Genomic DNA, 23,977 nt, shown 5'->3' on the forward strand with positions numbered 1-23,977 from the left:
CATGTCTATTCTCTACATCTGTGTCTCTATTCCTGCCCTGCAGATGGGTTCATCTATACCATTTTTTCTAGATTCCATTTATATGCATTAATATACAGTGTTTCTTTTTCTCTTTCTGACTTTTTTCACTCAGTATGACAGACTCTAGGTTCATCCGCATTACTGCAAATGACCCAATTCAGTTCCTTTTTATGGCTGAGTAATATTCCACTGTGGGCTTTGCAGGTGGTGCAGTGATAAAGAATCTGCCTCTCAGTGCAAGAGATGCAAGAGATGTGGGTTTGATCTCTGGGTTGGGAGGATCCCCTGGAGGAGGAAATGGCAACCCACTCCAGTGTTCCTGCCTAAGAAATACCATAGACAGAGGAGCCTAGTGGGTTACAGTCCATGGGTTGCGAAGAGTCAGACATGACTGAACAGCAGCAGAAAAATATTCCACCTATACGTGTACCACAACTTCTTTATCCATTCATCTGTTGATGGACATTTAGGTTGCTTAGTCAAAGGAAATATTCCAGAGAACGTAAGATCATGTTTATCTGCAGATCTGACTTATTCTGTGATTGTGGGATGTTTGTTTGTTTAATGCTTATCTCTTTTCAATTTTTGTAAGCTTCAAAGGATAATGAACTGTCTTTTTTTCTTCCCCTTTATCAATTGCCCAAATGAAGCAAGTGTGATTATTCACTTAATGATGATATTAAGTGATATATTTCAAATGACTCTAGATTGATAGAGTATTGACCAGAAAGCTTCAATAATAAACGTGTATTAAATGTCTTCTTTTGTTCCGAGTATGATCCTGGGAAATGAGGAAACATAAGTGAATGAGATTTGATTCTTGATTATGGGAGATCTCATGGATCAAAACAGATTTCCTTAAAATAATGAAAATGAATTTCCATTGATCTCTTTATTCTTTACAGAGTTGTTACCACAAAGGCATAGAAGAAATGACACAGCAGGGTTCTCCCTTTAAAAGGGACCCAGTGTCAATACAGACCGACTTTAGAGCAAATCACATTTGATTTTCGACTCTCAAACTTTTTGGTACCAGGCTATAAAATTTTAAAAAATAGTCAAGGGATGTCATTTCCTTTTCCCACTCCAGTATTCTTGCCTGGAGAATCCTGTGGACAGAGGAGCCTGGTGGGCTACAGCCCATGGAGTTGCAAAGAGTCAGACAGGCCTGAGCATGCGCGCACACACAGGGTATCAGTCACACGTCTGGAATCGTCAGAAAAATACCTGTGAAGTCTTACTGAAAGATTTTGCTGTGGTGTGACACATTTCTTATCCCCTGGCATTTTCAGATATCAAGAAATGAGAAAATGTGGAAAATTTGGTTTGATAAGGAAAACCCTGAGGAGGAACCCCTTCCAAACGCCTATGATAAATCTCTTGACTGCTTTCGACGTCTTCTCCTTATTAGATCCTGGTGTCCCGACAGAACCATTGCCCAGGTAAAAAGTGCATATGTTAAAAATAAGAGAATATTTTAAAGGAGAATTTTCTTTAAAATTTTAAAGAATATTTAAAATGTTAACCCCCATGAGAATTTTCATGTGGGCTTCGGTCTAATTTTCCAACAATGCAATTGTGAAAAATGGAAAAATAAACAAGAAATAATTGTACTGAGGTGTACATGTGGCTAAGTGATTTACTAATTTTCTTTGACCTAAGTGGTACAATAAGAGTGAATGAGGAAACTATGTTTTTCTTTGTTTCTTTTTAAAAGTATTTTTTTAATTGTGGTAAAAGTCACATAATATAAAACATACTATTTTACCACACGTAACTATACGGTTCAGTGGCACTAAGTACATTCACATTGTTATTCATTTCTCACCATCCTCCATCTCTGGAGTTCTCCACCTTCCTGAACTGAAACTCTGTCCCCATTAAACACTAAGTCCTCATTTTCCCTCCCCACCCCATCCCTACCCTGCCCCCTGGCATCTACCAATGTAACTTTCTGACTATGAATTTGACTTTTCTAGGTACTTTGCGTAAGTGGAATCAAAATTTGTCTGCACCTACTGTATATTGGAAGGCATCTTTAATGTTAACTTAATATATGTCCTACAAACAGATTGCACCTTCCTTGTTTTCCCTTGTGCTATATATTAATAGCAGGGTAGTCAAAACTACGTTTTTAAGGTGGGCATATTGGTATAACATAAAGGTAATGTATTGTTCTTCCATATCATTTTTACATCAACTCAGAAAAGATAGGGAACTCCATTTTGCTAGTAGTAAAGTAGTATTTGTTGAGTAGGAAGACTGTTCAGTTACTAGGGAGGAGAGAGAAAGTCTATAGGGCAGTATAGAGTTCCCAAACCCATAGCTGTTACCCTGGGATGTGTCATAAACCTTGATGTGAGAAAGGAGCTTTGCCTAAAATTCCTTAAGTGATACTTAGGTTTAAATATACGCCCTACCTCCAGAAGATCCATCTTTTCAAACACTGTTCATCTGCTGGACTTACCATCATGGAAATTTACCCATGAAACAGACTTGTAGTGTCTTGCCTTCACAGCTAAAAGTTAAATGCTACTATTCCCAGACATTGATTTTTTAATGGACTTTTAAGAATAAGTCATAAATAACAGTAGGCTGGAGTTTCTCATAGAAGGTATGGAGTTTCCCCCTTTGTGCTCCAGAAGGACTGTTTAAAACATTCAGAGTAACCAACTCCCAGTCCTCCTAGGTACCTTGGAAACAATCGAATTCAATGATTTATTCAGAAAAGAAAAATGAGTTTTGCAACTCGGGGCCCTGAGATCACCCTTCCTTTGATTTTTCTTCTCAACTTCATTCCTTTTATCTTGCCCAAATGAATGGTCACACAGTTGCCTTATTTAAGGGGAATGTAGGAGTTTCAAGTAGACTTGTCTCCCTTCTCTTTCTCTCACTCTCTGCCTCCCTCCCTCCTTCTCTCTTCTTTCCTTCCTTCTTTCCCTTTTAATTCTTTTTGCACTTTATTAGTTTCAGTGCTGGAATTTAAATGTCTCCCACTCCTTTGTAACTGTGTTATTTTCATCCTGGCCTGTCACCCTTGGGCTGACAACAGCCATGTCTTCCTAACGGGTCTCCTCTAGTTCATTCTCACCTCACCCACTCTAGTCCATCTTGTGTATTCTAGAAGAAATGGAAATATCATTATGGTCTTCCTTTAATGGCTTCCCATGGCGCTTATGATAACATCCAAGTCTTAAGCAAGATCTAGAAGGCCCCTTGCAAACATGTTCTTTCCTCTGAGGTTCTTATTCTCACATTAGATTTCTTGTGTGATTTTTCAACCAGACACCTTCTTGGGAAGCATATGAGATGGTCTGCACTGTAGACACATTCAATCCCTATTCCCCATAAGAGCATTAGGCTTATTCTCAGCATTTCAGCTGGGCATGACTGCAGATACAGTCAAAACCCTGGTTGAAAGAACAACGTATTATCAGAGGATGTCTTGTGCTACTGCTAGTTTCTGTATAGCTGCTGAGCTAAGAATGGTTTTGTAGTTTTAAATGCTTGAAAAAAACTCAAAACAATATTTTGTGATATGCAAAAATTATACAACATTTGAATTCCAGGGTCTATAAAGTTTTAATGGAACATGGGCTCATTTGTTTATGGAGTCTCTATAGCTGCTTTCATGCTACAGTGATAGGTTAAGTTGTTGCACCAGAGACTGTATGGGCACCAAAATATAAAATATTTACCACTTGGCCCCTGATGTAGGGAACAGTATATTAGCTCATAGCTTGAATAGAAATTTCCATGTGGGATCAATGATGAGTGTTATGACAAGATTGGCTTTTTGAGCTCCTTGCTAGGCTAGAAGACAAAGCACTTGGATCTTGAGAGATGCTGCAGTGATGGCTGTACCAAGTACCTGTGGCTGAGAAACAACTGCAGTTTGTGGTACACCTGGGCATCCAGCCTTTGAAGTCATTTCTGATCAGAAGCACGCTGCCCAATGGCATACACAAATAGACTTTTGGAGATGCTGAAGAACTTGTGAACCAAACTTTAAAATTACTTTTCAGAAGACTGTAAAAAATGTGTGAAAGTGAAAATGTTAGTCATTCAGTTGTGTCTGACTGTGTGACCCCATGGACTGTAGCCCACCAGGCTTCTCTGTCCATGGGATTCTCCAGGCAAGAATACTAGAGTGGGTTGTCATGCCCGCCTCCAGGGGGTCTGCCCGACCCAGGGATCTAAGCCAGGTCTCCTGTATTGCACGCAGATTCTTTACTGTCTGAACCACCAGGGAACTGTTTATATTAATACTTACATTAGAGGATTCCATAGTGGATCTGGTCAAATGGATATTAGTTCAGTTCAGTTCAGTCGCTCAGTCGTGTCCAACTCTCTGCGACCCCATGAATTGCAGCACGCCAGGCCTCTCTGTCCATCACCAACTCCCGGAGTCTACCCAAACCCATGTTCATCGAGTCGGTGATGCCATCCAACCATCTCATCCTCTGTCGTCCCCTTCTCCTCCCACCCCCAATCCTACCCAGCATTAGGGTCTTTTCCAATGAGTCAACCCTTCACATGAGGTGGCCAAAGTATTGGAGCTTCAGCTTCAACATCAGACCTTCCAATGAACACCCAGGATTGATCTCTTTTAGGATGGATTGATTGGATCTCCTTGCAGTCCAAGGGACTCTCAAGAGTCTTCTCCAACACCACAGTTCAAAAGCATCAATTCTTCAGCGCTCAGCTTTCTTCACCGTCCAACTCTCACATCCATACATGACCACTGGAAAAACCATAGTCTTGACTAGATGGACTTTTGTTGGCAAAGTAATGTCTCTGCTTTTAAACATGCTATCTAGGTTGGCCATAACCTTCCTTCCAAGGAGTAAGCGTCTTTTAATTTCATGGCTGCAGTCACCATCAGCAGTGATTCTGGAGCCCAAAAAAGTAAAGTCTGACACTGTTTCCACTGTTTCCCCATCTATTTCCCATGGAGTGATGGGACCAGATGCCATAATCTTAGTTTTCTGAACGTTGAGCTTTAAGCCAACTTTTTCACTCTCCTCCTTCACCTTCATCAAGAGGCTCTTTAGTTCTTCACTTTCTGCCATAAGGGTGGTGTCATCTGCATATCTGAGGTTATTGATATTTCTCCCGGCAATCTTGATTCCAGCTTGTGTTTCATCCAGCCCAGCGTTTCTCATGATGTACTCTGCGTATAAGGTAAATAAGCAGGGTGACAATATACAGCCTTGACGGACTCCTTTTCCTATTTGGAACCAGTCTGTTGTTCCATGTCCAGTTCTAACTGTTGCTTCCTGACCTGCATACAGGTTTCTCAAGAGACAGGTCAGATGGTCTGGTACTCCCATCTCTTTCAGAATTTTCCACAGTTTATTGTGATCCACACAGTCAAAGGCTTTGGCATAGTCAATAAAGCAGAAATAGATGTTCTTCTGGAACTCTCTTGCTTTTTCGATGATCCAGCGGATATTGGCAATTTGATCTCTGGTTCCTCTGCCTTTTCTAAAACCAGCTTGAACATCTGGAAGTTCACGGTTCACGTATTGCTGAAGTCTGGCTTGGAGAATTTTGAGCATTACTTTACTAGCATGTGAGATGAGTGCAATTGTGCGGTAGTTTGAGCATTCTTTGGCATTGCCTTTCTTTGGGATTGGAATGAAAACTGACCTTTTCCAGTCCTGTGGCCACTGCTGAGGTTTCCAAATTTGCTGGCATATCGAGTGCAGCACTTTCACAGCATCACCTTTGAGGATTTGAAATAGCTCAACTGGAATTCCATCACCTCCTCTAGCTTTGTTTGTAGTGATGCTTTCTAAGGCCCACTTGACTTCACATTCCAGGATGTCTGGCTCTAGGTGAGTGATCACACCATCGTGATTATCTGGGTCATAAAGAACTTTTTTGTACAGTTCTTCTGTGTATTCTTGCCACCTCTTCTTAATATCTTCTGCTTCTGTTAGGTCCATACCATTTCTGTCCTTTATCGAGCCTATCTTTGCATGAAATGTTCCTTTGGTATCTCTAATTTTCTTGAAGTCTTTCCCAATCTGTTGTTTTCCTCTATTTGTTTGCACTGATCCCAAAAAAGATGACCTTTTCATTATAGGGGACGGGAATGCAAAAGTAGGAAGTCAAAAAACACCTGGCGTAACAGGCAAGTTTGGCCTTGGAGTACAGAATGAAGCAGGGCAAAGGCTAATAGAGTTTTGCCACGAGAACGCACTGGTAATAGCAAACACCCTATTCCAACAACACAAGAGAAGACTCTACACGTGGACATCAACAGATGGTCAACACCGAAATCAGATTGATTATATTCTTTGCAGCCAAAGATGAAGAAGCTCTATACAGTCAGCAAAAACAAGACCAGGAGCAGACTGTGGCTCAGATCATGAACTGCTTATTGCCAAATTCAGACTTAAATTGAAGAAAGTAGGGAAAACCACTAGACCATTCAGGTATGACCTAGAGCAAATCCCTTATGAGTATACAGTGGAAGTGACAAATAGATTTAAGGGACTAGACCTGATAGACAGAGTGCCTGATGAACTATGGACAGAGGTTCGTGACATTGTACAGGAGACAGGGATCAAGAAAATCCCCATGGAAAAGAAATGCAAAAAAGCAAAATGCCTGTCTGAGGAGGCCTTACAGATAGCTGGGAAGAGAAGAGAAGCGAAAAGCAAAGGAGAAAAGAAAAGATATTCCCATCTGAATGCAGAGTTCCAAAGAATAGCAAGGAGAGATAAGAAAGCCTTCCTCAGCGATCAGTGCAAACAAATGGATATTAAGAGATACAAAAATAAGTGGCATCCTGTGCTCCAAGTGCAGTTGGGTTAAACCTTTAAAATTAATTAAGTAATTCAATAAATATTCAATACATTTCTTTCCGTAGGTAGTCATTTAACAGTAATTATCTATTTGTTAAGTATCCATTCAATCCCAGGCATTGTACTGCTTACTTGATTATTTGAATGCTTATAATTTTCCCTTGAACTTCCCAGGTGGTGCTAGTGGTAAAGAACCCACCTGCCAATGCAGGAGACACAGAGGTGCCAGTTTGATCCCTGAGTCAGGAAGACCCCTAGGGGAGGAAATGGCAACCCACTCCAGTATTCTTGCCTGGAGAATCCCATGGACAGAGGAGCCTGGTGGGCTACAGTCCCTGGGGTTGCACAGAGTCAGGCACAACTGAGCACATATGAACACACACATACACACACTTTTCCTTTAAAGCATCCTTAGTAATAGAGTTGCCAAATATTTTAAATCTTCTGTATAGTATGAAGCAGCCAGTGTATTGAAGGAGGTCCCAGACAAGGAGTCGACCAACCTGGGTTCTGGTGTTTTAAATGTGTGGTTGTGTTTTTGGCAAGTAAAGTCTGAAAGTGTTAGTTGCTCAGTCGTGTCTGACTCTTTGAGACCCCATGGCCTGTAGCCTGCCAGGATCCTCTGTCCATGGAATTCTCCAGGCAAGAATACTGGAGTGGGGTGCCATGCCCTTCTCCAGGGGATCTTCCCGACTCAGGGATAGAACCTGGATCTCCCACATTGCAGGCAGATAGAGTGAGGATCAATCAAATAAGCAAGCAAGCAAATAAAAAGATTATACCACAAGGGAAAAAAAAAACACAAAAAAACCCAAAAAACTTCTGCCCTACTTTCCTGGCAGGATTATTGTGGACATCATTGACGTAATCTGCAAAAATGAACTTTGGGAACCACACTGAATTATGAATAAGAAGGGGTTGGAGCTAGTTTTGGTGACCCGTGTACTGTTTTTGGCAGGCCCGTAAGTACATCATGGACTCCATGGGACAAAAGTATGCAGAGGGCATTATCCTGGACTTGGAAAGGACGTGGGAGGAATCTGATCCTCGGACACCGCTCATCTGTCTCCTATCTATGGGCTCAGACCCCACAGACTCCATCATCGCCTTGGGGAAGAGATTAAAAATAGAAACCCACTACGTGTCCATGGGACAGGGCCAGGAGATCCATGCTCGCAAGCTCCTGCAGCAGACCATGGCGCACGTGAGACCTGTTGTCTATTTTGTATTCTGAGGTTGACATTACAGCTTACAGGGTAACAATGCAGGAAAGAACCTACAAATCCTTAAGTACTGAAATTTATGTGTTGTGTTCTGTTTGTTAAACAAGGAAAAGCTTGATACCTGTTAGAAAATTTTCAAGGAAAAATGAATACAATGTAAAATGTTTTCTGCTGAGCCTTGAATTCGGAGAAGCTTGCCCAGTAAGAACATCTTATTTTCCGACCCGTTTGCATAGTGCTCAACCCTGCTCCAGGTCCCGAACCTTCTTTGGGGTTCACAGCTCCCTCTCTGTGTCTCAAGTTCCAGCCCCTGCAGATCTGCTGGGGGAATCCACAGCCCTCTAGAATCCACAACACAATCCAGAATGCATAATCTGCGCCCTGGAGTCCCCTGGGCCTGGCCCAGATGCCAGAAGCCAGGAATCTGCCATTACCGTGTGATGGTACCAGAGGTTTTCCGGAAACCTGGCCTGTTGCCTTCCAGGTGGGCTCCTAGAGCCCTTGGCAGCTTGCAAATTCAACGGCATCCAGCGCAGGCCATGCTCAAGACTGGTCTGGGGCCATTGTAGCTGGAAGCCGCATGATGACCTGCTAATGGGACAGTCAAGTTCAGAGCTGAGGCACTTTGAGAAACTTGTTACCTGAATGTGGACGGTCCTATTTCATCTCTAGAACTCACGCTCCAGGACACTCGTGTGTTTACTCTGGTCTAATCTTAGGTGTCCAGACAGATCCAGTTTTATAATAGTGTACACTCGGGTCAGCACCTTGAAGAGCCAGAGGCTCCTCCCAGCCGCACGAAGTCTCCCTGGTGTCCGTGCGGTCATTTATCGAAGGCATTTAGAAGGTCCTTCTATCTGTACCATCCTTTCTGTCACTTTGCAGGTTTAATGAAAAGGGGAGAAAAACCCCACCATCAACACACAACAAGACTCTAAAGGGTACACATTTTGGCAGGTCAATTTGTAGTCAGACCCTGGACCTTAACCTCAATTTCCACATATAACATATGTATATGGGCTTCCCTGGTTGCTCAGCTGGTACAGAATCCGCCAGCAATGTAGAAGACCTGGGTTTCATCCCTGGGTTGGGAAGATCCCTTGAAGGGGGGTGTGGCAACCCACTCCAGGATTCTTGCTTGGAGAATCCCCATGGACGAAGAAGCCTGGTGGGTTGCAGTCTATGGGGTCGCAAAGAGTCAGACATGACTGAGTAACTAAGCACAACCTTTTTTTGGGTTCCCGGCTCTGCTAGAGGCTCCCTCTGCCCCTGCTCCCCTCTCTCTGCACCCTTTGGCCAAGTACAGGGTGGCGGAACCACTTGCCTCTTATTTCTATTGGAGAATAAGAAGTCGTGGTCTAGATGCTTTTCCAGCCGATTTTGGAGCAGACTCCATGCCTCCTTCACTCAGCCTGAGCTCTCCCCCTCAATATCTTAAGACCCTTCTGTGCCCTCCAGGGAACACCCCCCCGCCCCATTTTGGACAGAACTGGCTGTCTCCCCTCCAACCACCAGACACGAGGTCCACCATGAAACCACCGGGTTCTAGGTCCCAGCTGCTGACTCTAGAACCTTCCCACTGTGCTGCATCCTGGTCCCTTCCCCCAGTCTAGAACTGAGTCTGCTGGGTTCTAGAATCTCCATGTTTGCCTCTTCCATCCTCAAGCCATGCCCTGCCCCCAGGTTTGGTGAAGGGCAGGGGCCTCTCTGTGCTCGGTGCTGTCTGCTATGCTTAGTTTGCAGTTGGGAGGGGGAGGGCAGAAAGCACATGATTTAAATAGAGTTCCGGAGAAGGCAATGGCACCCCACTCCAGTACTCTTGCCTGGAAAATCCCATGGACGGAGGAGCCTGGTAGGCTGCAGTCCATGGGGTCGCTAAGAGTCAGACATGACTGAGAGACTTCACTTTCACTTTTCCCTTTCATGCAGTGGAGAAGGAAATGGCAAGCCACTCCAGTATTCTTGCCTGGAGAGTCCCAGGGACGGTGGAGCCTGGTGGGCTGCCGTCTGTGGGGTCGCACAGAGTCGGACACGACTGAAGTGACTTAGCAGCAGTTCAGTTCAGTCGCTCAGTTGTGTCCCACTCTCTGCGACCCCATGGACTGCAGCACGCCAGGCTTCCCGGTCCATCACCAACTCCAGGAGCTTACTCAAACTCATGTCCATAGAGTCGGTGATGCCATCCAACCACCTCCTCTGCTGTCATCCCCTCTCCTCCTGCCTTCAGTTTTTCCCAGCGTCAGGGTCTTTTCCAGTGAGTCAGTTCTTGGCATCAGGTGGTCAAAGGATTGGAGTTTCAGCTTCAGCATCAGTCCTTCCAATGAATATTCAGGACTGATTTCCTTTAGGATGTGCTGGTTGGATCTCCTTGCAGTCCAAGGGGCTCTCAAGAGTCTTCTCCAACTCCACAGTACAAAAGCATCAGTTCTTCAGCACTCAGCTTTCTTTATGGTCCAACTCTCACATTCATAGATGACCACTGGAAAAACCATACCTTTGACTAGATGGACTTTTGTTGGCAGAGTAATGTCTCTGCTTTTTAATATGCTGTCTAGGTTGGTCATACCTTTTCTTCTAAGGAGCAAGCGTCTTTTAATTTCATGGCTGCGGTCACCATCTGCTGTGATTTTGGAGCCCAAGAAAATAAAGTCTCTCACTGTATCCATTGTTTCCCCATCTACTTGCCATGAAGTGATGGGGCCGGATGCCATGATCTTAGTTTTTTGAATGTTGAGTTTTAAGCCAACTTTTTCACTCTCCTCTTTCATTTTTATCAAGAGGCTCTTTAGTTCTTCTTCACTTTCTGCAATAAGGGTGGTATCATCTGCGTATCTGAGGTTATTGATATTTCTCCCAGCAATCTTGATTCCAGCTTGTGCTTCATCCAGCCCAGCATTTAGCATGATGTCCTCTGCATATAAGTTAAATAAGCAGGGTGACAATATACAGCCTTGACGTACTCCTTTCCTGATTTGGAACCAGTCTGTTGTTCCATGTCTGGTTCTAACTGTTGCTTCTTGACTTGCATACAGATTTCTCAGGAGGCAGGTCAAGTGGTCTGGTACTCCCATCTCTTGAAGAATTTTCCACAGTTTGTTGTGATCCACACTGTCAAAGGCTTTGGCATAGTCAATAAAGCAGAAGTAGATGTTTTTCTGGAACCCTCTTGCTTTTTCAGTAATCCAATGGATGTTGGCAATTTGATCTCTGGTTCCTCTGCCTTTTCTAAATCCAGCTTGAACATCTGGAAGCTCATGGTTCACATACTGTTGAAGCCTGGCTTGAAGAATTTTGAGCATTACTTTGCTGGCGTGTGAGATGAGTGCAATTGTGTGGTAGTTTGAGCATTCTTTGGCATTGCCTTTCTTTGAGATTGGAATGAAAACTGACCTTTTCCAGTCCTGTGGCCACTGCTGAGGTTTCCCAATTTGCTGGCATATTGAGGGCAGCACTTTCACAGCATCATATTTTAGGATTTGAAATAGCTCAACTGGAATTCCATCACTTCTACTAGCTTTGTTTGTAGTGATACTTCCTAAGGCCCATTTGACTTCACATTCCAGGATGTCTGGCTCTAGGTGAGTGATCACACCATCGTGGTTATCCAGGTAGTGAAGATCTTTTTTGTATAGTTCTGTGTATTCTTGCCACCTCTTCTTAATATCTTCTGTTTCTGTTATTTCCATACCGTTTCTGTCCTTTATTGTGCCCATCTTTGCATGAAATGTTCCCTTGGTATCTCTGATTTTCTTGAGATGAAAATTACATCTTTGCTTCAGAATCCCAGGTCTAGTCCTGGACTCGCCTTCCTCTTGGCCTCCCCTGACGCCCAACCTTGACTTCCTCCTCTGCTAGTACTGTACTTAGAAAACAAAGACACTAACATTCATAGGACACTGATTCAACTTGAATTTAAAATAAATAATGGTGGAACTAATAATTATAATTTCAGGAAACTAAATTAGAATTTAAATGGAATATTTTTAGCCTTCAATTTATCTGTGTTTTTTGTTTAGTAGTTTAATTTCTAGTCAAATGTAAAAAGATGTTTTACTATTATTAGCATGTTTAAAACTTGTCAGAGACAATAGTGTTTTATGCCAGAATGAACCAACTATTCTAGAATAGTAAAATGGAGGTCTTCTCGGTGAGAACACAGTACATTAATACTGAAAATAGTGAGGCCAAAGAAGCAAACTTGGCTAAGGAATTCCTTTCCGTGGGTGAAGGTTCAACCATCAAAATTCTCACCTAAGAAACTTAGATCAGGAATCACTTGTATTCTAGATGAAAGAGCATCTGAAGCCTTTTTGTTGTTATGTTTCACATTTAATTCTCCTTTTTTTGAACTGTGAACAGAATCAAATTGTCATAGGAAAAAGTACTTATACTTCTGAAGAAAATTTAAACGGATTTGTGACATTCCAAAAGGGATCAGTTTTACATGTAACTTGATTAAGATTTTAGATCTGATACTTAGTTTATGTTGTGCAAAGAAAAATAGGTTACACTAATCAAATCAAAATGATCCCAAATTATAGACTCAAGAAAATAACTCAAGGTTATGATCTGGATATTGTAGATAATTTTAGCAAAATTATTCTATGGATTAGATATTGAAATAATTATTATTGGGGTTTCCCTAGTGGCTCAGTGGTAAAGAATCTGCCTTCCAATGCCAGAGACCTGGGTTTGGTCCCTGGGTTGGGAAGATCTCCTGGAGAAGGTAAAAGCAACCCCCCCCAGTATTCTTGCCTGGGAAATCCCATGGACAGAGGAGCCTGGCGGGTTATAGTTCATAGGGTTGCAAAAGAGTCAGACATGACTTAGCGACTAAAACAACAACAACAAAATTATTATTGCATGACCTAAATTTCTGCTTGTGTTGCTTTGCACAGGGAATCTTCTTATGCACATAGAATAATGTGTATCAGAGATATGACTTATTATCTTCTAAGACTCTGGTTGTTAGAACAGTCTGATTCTCCAGAGAAGGTGCTTATACATTCTAGAGGATATAAAGCCTGTTGCCAGTATTCTAGGAACACTCTTTTTGTGTTTCACTTTGGTAATTTTCATGACTCCAACCATATATTATTACTGCATTGACATGCTAGTAATGGCGTCCCATCAGACACACTTGTGGAATAAGAAAAAAATGTAACCTATCTCATTTAAACCTGATCGTACTCTTTTTTTTTTTTTAATTTTTTTTTTTATAAATTTATTTATTTTAGTTGGGGGCTAATTGCTTTACAATATTGTAATAGTTTTTGCCATACATTGACATGAATCAGCCATGGGTTTACATGTGTTCCCCTTCCTGGACCCCCCACCCACCTCCCTCCCCATCCCATCCCTCTGGGTCATCCCATTGCCCCGGCCCTGAGCCCTTGTCTCATGCATCGAACATGGAATGGTGTTCTGTTTCACATATGATAATATACATGTTTCAATGCTATTCTCCCAGAACGTCCCACCCTCACCTTCTCCCTCAGAGTCCATAAAATTGTTCTATGCATCTGTGTGTCTTATTCTGTCTCGCCTATAGGGTTATCGTTACCATCTTTCAAATTCCATATATATGCATTAATATACTGTATTGTTGTTTTTCTTTCTGGCTTACTTCACTCTGTATAATGGGCTCCAGTTTCATCCATCTCAGTAGAACCGATTCAAATGTATTTTTTTTAATGGCTGAGTAATATTCCATTGTGTATATGTACCACAGCTTCCTTATCCATTCGTCTGCTTATGGACATCTAGGTTGCTTCCATGTCCTGGCTATTGTAAACAGTGCTGCGATGAACATTGGGGTACACGCGTCTCTTTCAATTTTGGTTTCCTCGGTGTATATGCCCAGCAGTGGGATTGCTGGGTCATATGGCAGTTCTATTCCCAGTTTTTTAAGGAATCTCCACACTGTTCTCCATAGTGGCTGTACTAGTTTGCATTCGCACCAACAGTGTAAGAGGGTTCCCTTTTCTCCACACCCTCTCCAGCATTTATTGCTTGTAGACTTTTGGATAGCAGCCATTCTGACTGGTGTGAAATGGTACCTCATTGTGGTTTTGATTTGCATTTCTCTAATAATGAGTGATGTTGAGCATCTTTTCATGTGTTTGTTAGCCATCTGTATGTCTTCTTTGGAGAAATGTCTGTTTAGTTCTTTGGCCCATTTTTTGATTGGGTCGTTTATTTTTCTGGAATTCAGCTACAGGAGTTGCTTGTATATTTTTGAGATTAATTGTTTGTCTGTTGCTTCGTTTGCTATTATTTTCTCCCATTCTGAAGGCTGTCTTTTCACCTTGCTTATAGTTTCCTTTGTTGTGCAAAAGCTTTTAATTTTAATTAGGTCCCATTTGTTTATTTTTGCTTTTATTTCCGATATTCTGGGAGGTGGGTCATGGAGGATCCTGCTGTGATTTATGTCGGAGAGTGTTTTGCCTATGTTTTCCTCTAGGAGTTTTATAGTTTCTGGTCTTACATTTAGATCTTTAATCTATTTTGAGTTTATTTTTGTGTACGGTGTTAGGAAGTGTTCTAGTTTCATTCTTTTACAAGTGGTTGACCAGTTTTCCCAGCACCACTTGTTAAAGAGATTGTCTTTTCTCCATTGTATATTCTTGCCTCCTTTGTCGAAGATAAGGTGTCCCTATGTGCGTGGGTTTATCTCTGGGCTTTCTATTTTGTTCCATTGATCTATATTTCTGTCTTTGTGCCAGTACCATACTGTCTTGATGACTGTGGCTTTGTAGTAGAGCCTGAAGTCAGGCAGGTTGATTCCTCCAGTTCCATTCTTCTTCCTCAAGATTGCTTTGGCTATTCGAGGTTTCTTATATTTCCATACAAGTTGTGAAATGATTTGTTCTAGTTCTGTGAAAAATACCATTGGTAGCTTGATAGGGATTGCATTGAATCTATAGATTGCTTTGGGTAGTATACTCATTTTCACTATATTAATTCTTCCAATCCATGAACACGGTATATTTCTCCATCTGTTTGTGTCCTCTTTGATTTCTTTCATCAGTGTTTTATAGTTTTCTATATATAAGTCTTTTGTTTCTTTAGGTAGATATATTCCTAAGTATTTTATTCTTTTTGTTGCAATGGTGAATGGTATTGTTTCCTTAATTTCTCTTTCTGTTTTCTCATTATTGGAGTATAGGAATGCAAGGGATTTCTGTGTGTTAATTTTATATCCTGCAACTTTACTATATTCATTGATTAACTCTAGTAATTTTCTAGTAGAGTTGATCGTACTCTTAGATTTGATCTAGATTAATTTATATGGGTTAGTGTGTTTTTCTATTAAGTGTTAATTACTTAATTTCTGAAGAAGGTACTAATTTAAATCTCTGAATGAAACACAAAATGGACTAATTTCCATGTCCTGTTGCTGACTTAGGGAGGATGGGCCCTTCTGCAGAACTGCCATCTGGGACTGGATTTCATGGATGAGCTAATGGATATAATTATAGAAACTGAGCTTGTACATGACTCTTTCCGCCTGTGGATGACAACCGAGGTTCACAAGCAGTTTCCCATCACCCTCCTTCAGATGTGCATCAGATTTGCCAATGAGCCCCCCCAGGGCCTCCGGGCAGGACTGAAAAGAACATATGGTGGTGAGTCGAGGAATCCTTCCAAGTTTATGGAAGTTCTTGTGCTTACATTGTTTTCTTTAAAGACTTTATGGAAAAAGAATTAGATAGGTTTAGTTATAGCAAGTGGTGCTATGATTTAACATGATGGTGAGGGCATAGCCACCTCTGTCCTGCTGCACGTGAAGGATCCTTGGCCGTGTTAGGGTCTCAGAGCTTTGGATTCCACCGTCTGTTTTTCCTATTTCCCCAGATTCGCTCTCCTTTGGCCTGAGATTTTCAGTTTCCCACTTGGCTCAGTGGTAAAGAATCCTCCAGCCAATGCAGGAGACACAGGCTTGATGCCTGGGTTGGAAAGATCCCCTAGAGAAAGAAAAGGCAACCCACTCCAGTATTCTTGCCTGGGAAACCCCATTGACAGAGGAGCCTGGTGGGCTACAGTCCATGGGGTCGCAAAGAGTTGGACACAACTTAGCAACTAAACAACCACAACCTTCTCTACTAGACAGCTGCCCTTTTATGTTACATCTAAATGGAATAATGTTGCTGTTTACAGTCTTCATGCTCCATACCTAATGTAGGGCAGTAGCCTCTTCCCAGATGAGAAGCTGAATTAAAATTATGGCCTTTGCCTTCATCTCATGTGTAAGGATGTCGGGATGTGAGCGAAGTTAGAAATCCGACCACAGCAACCGAATCACACCCAAACGCCCATCCTGCCCCAACTGGAGCCAAAATTGTTCCCAATACATTCACTCCCTCTGGGTCATAGTTTCCTGTTTGAAGCTCACGGTCACAGAAAAAGCGTGAGCTTGGAGTTAAAAATCCTCCTTCTGGTCCTACCTGAAAGAATGCCTTTATCCTCTTGGGTGCTCATCACTCAAACAACCCGTGTTCCAGTTTTCTTGTATCTAAAATGTAGATAATAAAATGATAAATTTTAATTATAATAGTGTATTTAATAAAATCATCAACATGGTTATTACACATAAATTTGAAAAGTCTATGAAGAGATTTTTTTGGAGTTGCTAACAAGACTCATATTTTTGCCAATAGAGTAGATTTGGAATGATGATGTCAGTAAAAACAGATTGCAAATAAAAACATTTATAATTGTATATGTAACAAATATATATCTGTATAATCATAATTACAGTTTGGAGAATATACTCAGGTTGCAAAGGGCTTCTTTTTAATTTTATTATTTTTTATTATTCTTTTTAATTGAAGTATAGTTGCTGTACAACGGAAGTTACAAATGTACAATATAGTGATTCATAATTTCTAAAGGTTATGTTCTATTTATAGTTATTATAAAATACTGGCTATATTCCCCATATTATACAATATATCCTTCTTGCTTATTTTATATCTAATGGTTTGTGCTACTCAATAGCAATGGGCTACTGTATACACTATTCTAATTCATATTAAATTGTTAATAGAGTATATAGAAGTCTTTGCAACCTGTGTACATACCCTTCATAGTAATAATAATAATAATAATGTCTGTTATTAGTAGTCGTTGTAGTAATAGTAGCAGTATTTATTTTGCCACCATTTTTATCCCCACTTTTTTCTTGTTATGTTGGTAAGAACTTTATTCATGTGAGTGAGACCCCACTCCCCTCAAATCTCTGTGCATATTTTTCAGAGGAAGGCCCTCTGGGTACCCCAAAGTTAAATGATAATTGCCAATGACTATGATAAAGATGCTTCAAGATAAGTGAATTTTAATATCAGGAATTTTAAGCAATAATTAATAGCTTGTAGAAGTGGTAGGAAATAAAGATGTTTGAGAGATGATACAGTTTTTCCCCACCTGACCTCAACAGGGGTGAGCCAGGACCTGCTGGATGTGAGCGCCGTGGCCCAGTGGAAGCCCATGCTGTATGCCGTGGCTTTCCTGCACTCCACCGTCCAGGAGAGGCGCAAGTTCGGGCCCCTGGGTTGGAACATCCCCTACGAATTTAACCAAGCCGATTTTAATGCCACGGTGCAGTTCGTCCAGAACCACTTAGATGACATGGATCTCAAAAAGGTACCTTATGCACACTGCTTTCTTCCTTGGGTGGTTTGGGGCTTGAATCTTTGAGCTAACACCACCCCCTAGCCTTAGGCTAAATCCTGTAAGAGCAATGATTTTCAGTGCTGGCAAAGTCATCCTCTTTAAGGCATAGCAACTTGGGTCACACTAACCTCTTAATTTCAGGGAAAAAATGAACACATTTTGATTATCTTTTTATTTCTCCAAGGCAAGTTGACATCACAAGTAAGACAAACTAACGGGATCTATTGGAGGGAGGGAGCATAGATGAAGAAGCTTGTTTTTTAAAATCCTAAAACCCCCAAAATTTAGAGTCTAGATGACTTTTTAAAAATTGAAATATAGCACCTTGTGCTGTATACCAGCTTCCCACTCACTATCTATTTTATATGTGGTAGTGTATGGATGAGGCTTCCCTTGTGGCTCAGATGATAAAGAGTCTGCTTGCAATGCAGGAGATCCGGGTTCAATCCCTGGGTTGGGAAGATCCCCTGGAGGAGGGCATGGCAATCCACTCCAGTATTCTTGCCTGGAGAATCCCCATGGACAGAGAAGCCTGGTGGGCTACAGTCCATGGGATAGCATAGAGTTGGACACAACTGAGTGACTAACACACACACAGTGGATATATGTCAATCCCAATTTCCCAATTTGCCCACCCTTCTGTTCCCCCACTATGTCCACATGCTCATTCTTTATGTCTGCATCTCTATTCCTGCCTTGGAAAGAGGTTCATCTGTACCATTTTTCTAGAGTCCACATATATGTGTTAACATATAATATCTGTTTTCGTGACTTACTTCACTCTGTATGACAGCCTCTAGATCCACCCACATCTCTACAGATGACCCTATTTTGTTCCTTTTAGTGGCCAATTAATATTCCATTGTACATACATACCACTTCTTTATCCACATACTCTTGAATGTGTGCTTTTTAAGGAACAGCCTCAATATTCTCAAAAAATAAGCATTTTTTTTCCTATTGAAATCAAAGTAAAGAAGTACATGAAGGCAAGAGAATCTATTTCAAATCATGAACATGAGCTTTGAGTTCCCCTCATGTTTGCCTATTTAATTTTCTTTCTGCACTTTTTAATTAGTGAGTGAATGCATGAGCGGATGACATTGATGACAATGATGATAATGCATACATGGGTGTTACTTGGCAGGGAAAATGGGAGTGAGACAGTAATCAGTTCTGCACCTTCATTCTGTAACTTTTCCCAGGGTGTCTCTTGGACCACTGTCCGCTACATGATAGGAGAGATTCAGTATGGAGGCAGAGTCACCGATGACTATGACAAGAGAATGTTGAACACGCTTGCTCAGGTTTGGTTCAGTGAAAATATGTTTGGACCGGATTTCAGCTTTTACCAAGGCTACAATATTCCAAAATGCAACACAGTGGATAACTATCTTCAGTATATCCAGGTTGGTCATCTTCAGAATTTTATGCATAGAACAAATATCTGTAGCCAGGTGACTTTTGTTGTTATTTATTTATACTTCATACTTCTTTGAAAATAAATTTTAATGGTGATACATACTGAACGTGGAAGGTTCTGAGTCCCAGAGATGTTATCTTCATATGTTTATATTCATCTAATGACTAAGCTGTTTATATTTGTTCTGAGTGTATGTTTTGTGTCGGTTCTCTCCTTCCCCTTTTTCTCTTTCTTTTTGTCCACATGAACTCTTAGTTCCGTGACCAGGGACAAGAAGAATTCATGCCCCCTGCAGTAGAATCTCTGAGTCTTAAACACTGGACCTCTAGGGAAGTCCCACTTTCCTTCTCAGTGAGGAATTTTCTTTGGAGAGATGATAGATTGGGCAGATTTAGATCCAGGGAACCTACACAAATGCCCTTTTGTGTAGGGCATTATATTCAGTGCCCTATATTCAATCTTGTTTTGTGTTTCAAAGCATTTACCTTATTCCATGACATCTGTTTCTTAATCCTAACCTAATGGACAGCATATGCCTATTCTCAGAAACACACTCTGTATCAGAGGTTCCTCTAAGACTGAGTTTCTCAGCTTTGGCACCATTGACATTTGGAGCTGAATACATTTTTGTAGGGGTGGGGGACAGTCCTGTGTAGAGTGGTTAACATCACCCTTGTCCTCCAGCTACTGGATGTCAGTTTCACTCCTACCCCATTATAACAACCTTAACTGTCTCCAGACTGCCAAAGATCCCTGGGGGGAAAATCACTTCCAACTTTAAAGTCTGGTTGCAAGAAGGAATAAGATTTTGACAGGAAGTCGGGGGGGAAAAACTTGATTTGTGCTTCCAAGTAACTGCATTTTCTGTTTCTGTACCTTGAATTCATTAGATCATTATTTAGCGATCTCTTTTGCCTCTAAGATTTATCTCAGGGTGAACCAACTAAAGCAAAACAGCCCCAAAGAGCTAAATTTATCAGTATATTTAGAGGTTCTGTGATATGTACGTGTAATGAGTTTACCATATATCACCAGCCCCACACTTTTGTTAATTCAAATCTACAGATATATTTGTCTTAACTGTTTTATATGTGTCTTTAAATCATTTGCACTGAAGAGGAGAAGTGCATACGAAGGTATAAATTTAGGTGTGCCTGCACATATATTTATTTATACATGTCTCATAAGAATTCGAGTTAGCTCATAAGAGGGTATTAAGTAAAAAGGAATAAAATAATGGACTAGAAGGGAGGGAAAACACGAATAAAGTTAAGTATACAATTCTCACATAGAAGTATATGTCAAATTTTAGGTAAATTTTCTTTTGTTCAAGTAGCTGGGATAGTATTTATCTGCTAGTTCTGCTGTTCTGCTTCTTAAGGGCTTCCCGGGTAGCTCAGCTGGTAAAGAATCTGCCTACAATGCAGGAGACCCTGATTCGATTACTGCGTAGGGAAGATCCCCTGGAGAAGGGATAGGCTACCCACTCCAGTATTCTTAGGCTTCCCTGGTGGCTCAGCTGGTAAAGAATCCGTCTGCAATGCCAGAGACCTGGGTTTGATCCCTGGGTTGGAAAGATCCCCTGGATAAGGAATGACTACCCACTGCAGTATTCTGGCCTGGAGAATTCCACGGACTGTGTAGTCGGACACGACTGAGCGGCTTTCACTTTTCACTTTTCTGCTTCTTAGTGTCTCTTGCTGTATGTTTTTCTAGCTTTGTTGCTCTTTTAATATTTCTCACTTTTCCTAGTCTCTCTCCTCCTTGGGAGAGTACATTTACCACCTTGGTTTTATCGGACCGTAATCGCTAAAACTGTCATTTTTAGTAACGATTAGTTATACACCATTTATTTAAACAATTTGGTTTGAATTAGACGGGACCTTTGAGAAACAAAATACCAATCCATAGTTCCCTTTCTATTTTATAAATGTATTATAAAATAAGATGGTGTCTCTGAATCAATTTGCTTAAAGTATGGACATTAAAGAACTGTGGGCTTATTATGTTAATTTTCTTTTCAGGACAACTTTTGATTCTGTTTTTAAAAATATATTTATGTATTTATTGGGCTGCATTGGGTCTTAGTTTTGGCACGCAAGATCTTTGTTGCAGCGTTCAGGATCTTCTGTTGCAGTGCCTGGTATCAGTAGTTGTAGCACATGGGCTTAGTAGTTGTGGCACATATGGCTTAGTTGCCCTGAGGCGTGTGGGATCTCAGTTCTCTGACCAGGGATTGAGCCCACGTCCCCTGCATTGGAAGGCAGATTCTTAACTACCGGACTACCAGGGAAGTCCCACTTTTGATTCTCTCCTAGAGAAGTTATTGAGATGGTAGCCTGCCACAAATAAGACATATCCTGTAAATGCTTATCCTAATAAAATCATGTCTGGTTGCTAAGACAGCATAATATCACTGGTGCTTGTATCAGCAGTCTGACCTCACTGCGGGTATTTATTGTTCAGAGCTTGCCCACCTACGACAGTCCCGAGGTGTTCGGGCTGCACCCCAATGCCGACATCACCTACCAGAGCAAGCTGGCCAAGGACGTGCTGGACACCATCCTGGGCATCCAGCCCAAGGACAGCTCTGGCGGAGGGGATGAGACCCGGGAGGCCGTGGTGGCCCGGCTGGCTGAAGACATGCTGGAGAAGCTGCCCCCGGACTATGGTCCTTTTGAAGTGAGTTGATGGCATCCTGACAAAACAGCTGTGGGTGTGTGTGGTTGGTTGGGTGCGAGGGCGGTGAGAAAGCAGTGCTGTGTTCCGTCGCTCCGTTGTGTCTGACTCTGCGACCCCGTGGGCTGTAGCCTGGCAGGCTCCTCTGTCCGTGGGAATTCTTCAGGAAAGTATACTGGAGTCGGTTGCTATTTCCTTCTCCAGGGCATCTTCCCAACCCAGGGATGGAGCCCACATCTTTGCATCTCCTGCTTTGGCAGGTGGATTCTTTACCACTGTGCCACCTGGGAAGCCTGAGGAAGAAGGCAGGAGGGCAGAAATAATTTTTCTGAAATTAAAGACATTATTTAAAAACTTCACTTCTTGAAGAAGCAGCAAAAGAAGTATTTGAACCTATCGATGTAATCATTTCAAAATATAAATAATAAACCTGATGAGAGAGTTAATCTTCATAGTTAAATTATAAGTATGTACCGATGGGTTAGGATTGCTTTTCTATAACATCTCCTGGAGGCACTTCACACTGTCATTTGTTCAAAGGAAAATGATGTATTCTTAGAATAAAGCATCGATTATTTTACAAAAATAATTCAGGCCTTCTTAATTTCAGGGAGTCTATAGTTATATCATTAACTCTGCAGCTTCTTCGTCGCATGGGTTTTGAAAATTGATTTATCTTTTTTTTAATTAATGTATTTATTTGACTGTGCTTGGTCTTAGTTATGGCTTGCACAATGTGAGAGCTAGTTCCCTGACCTGGGCCCCCTGCATTGGAAGCGTTCAGTCTTAGCCACTGGACCACCAGGGAAGTCCCCCCAGTTGGTCCTTTTAATATCAAGTAACTTCTAAGCAAAACTGACCATTATGAAAGTTAATTTTTTTGACAGTTTAGCATGTATTGTGAAAAGATTTACCCTGATAACATGTTTAAATCTTTGCTAAAAGCAAAAGTAAGTGGTTTACTTTCCTTGTAGTCTTAAGAGATTACTTGGACTAACCTTGTGACATTTCTGTCATAGGACCACCAAGTTGCTTTATATATTGCCCTTTCCACCTGGTTTTCAGAAAGAATTCTGCATTTTGTTTCTTTAGCATCCTGTTGTTTTCCATGAAGCAGGCCATTTTGGCTGCTAGTGTTTCTCTATAGACTGAACTCAAAGAACTCTCACCGGGGGAATCATTTCCCCTGGAAGAAACTCTGATCACTTGCTTGGAGAAAATCAATACTGTTACCAGCTTTCATAAGCGCCTTTCATTATAGAATCAGGAAAGTGGTTATTCATGTCTAACGGTGGCTGAAATATTTATAAAGCAACGAAAGTGCCTAAAATATATTAAGTGAAGTGAAGTGGTAGTCACACAGTTGTGTCTGACTCGTTGCAACCCCATGGACTGTAGCCCGCCAGGCTCCTCCATCCATGGGATTCTCCTGGCAAGAATACTGGAGTGGGTTGCCATTTCCCTTCGTAAGTAAACATGGTGGTATGTTAGAAGGATCACCTTCCTTTTGCTGAATTTGCTTGAGATAGAACAATTCAGCCTGGTATGATATCTTATCCACAAAAGATTCTGAATAAATACTTGCAAGATAGAAATGAATGGGTGAGTGGATGGATAGATGCTTTGATGGAAAAAATAAAAAGCTTTTAAAACAGAAATCTAGTTTTTTAGACAGCCTTCAGAATGGTTGTGTATGCATACACGTCTGCTTGTGTGTGTCCATGTGTGTATTTGCAAGTCTTGGATTGGCAGTGAGTGAATGTTTCCCAATAACTGTAGTTGTTTGGAAGACTGTGTTCGTGGACATGGATTTTATATTCTTCTGTGAATTAATGGCTGCCTGTCTTCTCTCACCTGGGATGAAAAATCAGCTGGTCCTCTAACAGATATGTCTTCTCTGTTTCCTGGCAGTGTAAAAAAAAAAAGAAAAAGCTTACTCTTTATGGAATTGTAAAATTTAAGACCCTTTCAGAAGCCCTAGAGTACCATGTATATAATATAACATTGTGTGTATGCCCAGTCCTGTCTAACTCTTTGCGAGCCCATCAGGCTCCTGAGTCCCTGTAATTCTCCAGGCAAGAATACTGGAGAGGGTTGCCATTTTCCTCTCCAGGGGATCTTCTTGACCCAGGGATCAAACC

The 23,977-nt window shown here is 41.4% G+C and overlaps 1 protein-coding gene and 1 long non-coding RNA gene across 2 annotated transcripts in view; one reads left to right on the forward strand and one right to left on the reverse strand.

Annotated features, from left to right (window-relative positions):
* Positions 1 to 23,977, forward strand: part of DNAH5 (dynein axonemal heavy chain 5) — a 310,603-nt gene that overhangs the window by 267,535 nt on the left and 19,091 nt on the right. Inside the window, exons 70-75 of the mRNA XM_081520843.1 lie at positions 1,314 to 1,463; positions 7,795 to 8,040; positions 15,468 to 15,687; positions 17,499 to 17,704; positions 18,940 to 19,143; positions 21,624 to 21,839. Of these exons, the coding sequence (XP_081376969.1) occupies positions 1,314 to 1,463; positions 7,795 to 8,040; positions 15,468 to 15,687; positions 17,499 to 17,704; positions 18,940 to 19,143; positions 21,624 to 21,839 (1,242 nt within the window). The remainder of the gene's footprint in view (positions 1 to 1,313; positions 1,464 to 7,794; positions 8,041 to 15,467; positions 15,688 to 17,498; positions 17,705 to 18,939; positions 19,144 to 21,623; positions 21,840 to 23,977) is intronic.
* Positions 3,589 to 9,645, reverse strand: LOC145517730 (uncharacterized). Its single transcript, XR_014062293.1, has 2 exons — positions 9,384 to 9,645; positions 3,589 to 4,050 (listed from the first exon to the last, which is right to left on the reverse strand). It is a non-coding gene; the product is annotated as an uncharacterized LOC145517730 (long non-coding RNA).

Source organism: Giraffa tippelskirchi, chromosome 8, assembly GCF_054371585.1.
Source record: "Giraffa tippelskirchi isolate mGirTip1 chromosome 8, T2T-mGirTip1v1.2.pri, whole genome shotgun sequence".
Taxonomy (NCBI): domain Eukaryota; kingdom Metazoa; phylum Chordata; class Mammalia; order Artiodactyla; family Giraffidae; genus Giraffa; species Giraffa tippelskirchi.